Source organism: Corvus brachyrhynchos, unplaced genomic scaffold (genome assembly GCF_000691975.1).
Source record: "Corvus brachyrhynchos isolate BGI_N302 unplaced genomic scaffold, ASM69197v1 scaffold68, whole genome shotgun sequence".
Classification (NCBI taxonomy): Eukaryota; Metazoa; Chordata; class Aves; order Passeriformes; family Corvidae; genus Corvus; species Corvus brachyrhynchos.
In genome coordinates this window covers 3,386,020-3,387,659 of record NW_008240039.1, presented here as the reverse complement: position 1 = coordinate 3,387,659, position 1,640 = coordinate 3,386,020, and the positions used below count along the sequence as shown (strand labels likewise).

The window sequence follows — 1,640 nt, the reverse complement described above, 5'->3', positions numbered from 1 at the left end:
GTGCTGTACCCTGCTCGGGCTGTGGGCGCTGCTCGGGGGGTTGGGTTTGGGAGCAGTAAATCAACTCAGTCCAGTCACTTAGGGTAGCACCTGCCTCTTGCCAAGCCCTTCGGTTGGTCTGACCCATTTGCTGTCGCTGCAGCCATGAGGGAGGTTTATGAAGCCTCAGAAACAAAGCTGTTTAGCAGCCTGGCCACAAATGTGCCCCTGGTAAAGCTAGGGCACAAATCCCACCCTCTTAGGAGCACGCTGGAACATTGATCCCATGGAACCGCAGCGGAACCCCCACACTCCTCATTTCTGCCCAAACCATGACTGAACCTGTTGGCTCAGAGTGACCCCCGTGGGTGCTGGACAGGGGGGTGGGGGGCAGGAGGGTCTGACCTAAACCCAGAGACTGCAACCAGTGCTCCCAGTGGGGAGGGGAATGGGGAGGAGGCTGTGCCCCCCCAGCAGGGCAGGGTGTGAAGGGTCAGTCCTGCAGCAGGGCTGTCCGCAGCGAGGACTGACCTGTCCTGCTTTCCCTTCCAGCCACTCAGTCCCTGCCACCCACCAGGCCACCACAACCCCCGGAGGGGCTCCGGCCAGCAGAGAAGTAGGTCCTGCTCCGGGGAGCACTCCCTGGGTTTAACCAAGCAGCCACCTGAAGAAGCCAATGACCTGTAATGAACTCATTTATGAGCCACATGAGCAGCTCCTGTCTCCTGGCAACCCCAGCTGCTGCTTTTGGGGTGGTCTGATCGAGGCCGAAGCGCCCAGTTATAACCAGTTCACTGTGCCAGCGCGGGCTGGCCGTGAGGACACGTGTGCCTACACCGGTGCATGCCTTTGGCCAGAGACCAGAGGACCAGCTCAGAAGGGATCAGTTCTGGCCAGGGGACAGTGGACTTTGACAGCTCGTGACACATTGCTGGCCTTCATCTTTTGGGTGCTGGGCTTGGGGAGGGCGCTGCAATCGTGGTCCAAATCAGGTATTCATGCATAAATATTTATGGGAAGCTGCACCACGGTGCTGTCAGGACTGATGGCCGACAGTGCCCGGCTCTCCTGAGACTGGGCCTCCTGTGGGTGTGCCACTTCACTTGAATTATTTTTTTAAATTTGAATTTTCCGTGGTGTTTTACTGTAAATGACTGTTTGCCAGGGGAAAACACGCTGGGCTCCAGCACTCAGCTGCAGAGCTGGTGCCTCCTTGCTGACAGCACACGCTGTGCTGGATGAGCTTGGTGGGGGCCTGGAGTCTGTTCTTCATGCCAGGAGTTTGTGAGCCCATGGACCAGGAGTTTGTCAGCCCATGGCATTGCCCATGTCACTTATTCCAAGAAAAAGGAAGCCTAAATCAAGTGTGGCAATCAGAGACACTGCGTGGATGTGGACAAAGCTCTCGCACATCTGGTCAATGCAAATCCCAGTTGGAATGTCCTCGCCCAGCCCTGAGCCCTGAGTTTGCCATTCCAGTCATAGCCAGGAGCTGGCCACCTGCAGCAGCGGGGAATGTCACCACTCCAATGTCACCACATCGGCCTGGCCAGGGCCCAGGGCCCCCTTTGTTTGCACAAAGCTCTTGGGCAGGTGAAACCTGAGAGCCGACACCGCCAGAGGAATCCCAGCTCTGCAGAGGACAGGGACAGCCCTGTACC

At 57.7% G+C, this 1,640-nt stretch overlaps 1 protein-coding gene across 1 annotated transcript in view; it reads left to right on the top strand.

Moving 5' to 3' along the window:
* The window catches only part of MEGF6 (multiple EGF like domains 6), a gene marked incomplete at its 5' end in the record, with an annotated part of 73,346 nt that extends 72,680 nt beyond the window's left edge, over positions 1–666 (top strand). The window contains 2 exons of the mRNA XM_017743984.1: positions 143–210; positions 532–666. Of these exons, the coding sequence (XP_017599473.1) occupies positions 143–210; positions 532–666 (203 nt within the window). The remainder of the gene's footprint in view (positions 1–142; positions 211–531) is intronic.
* Positions 667–1,640: the final 974 nt, after the last annotated feature.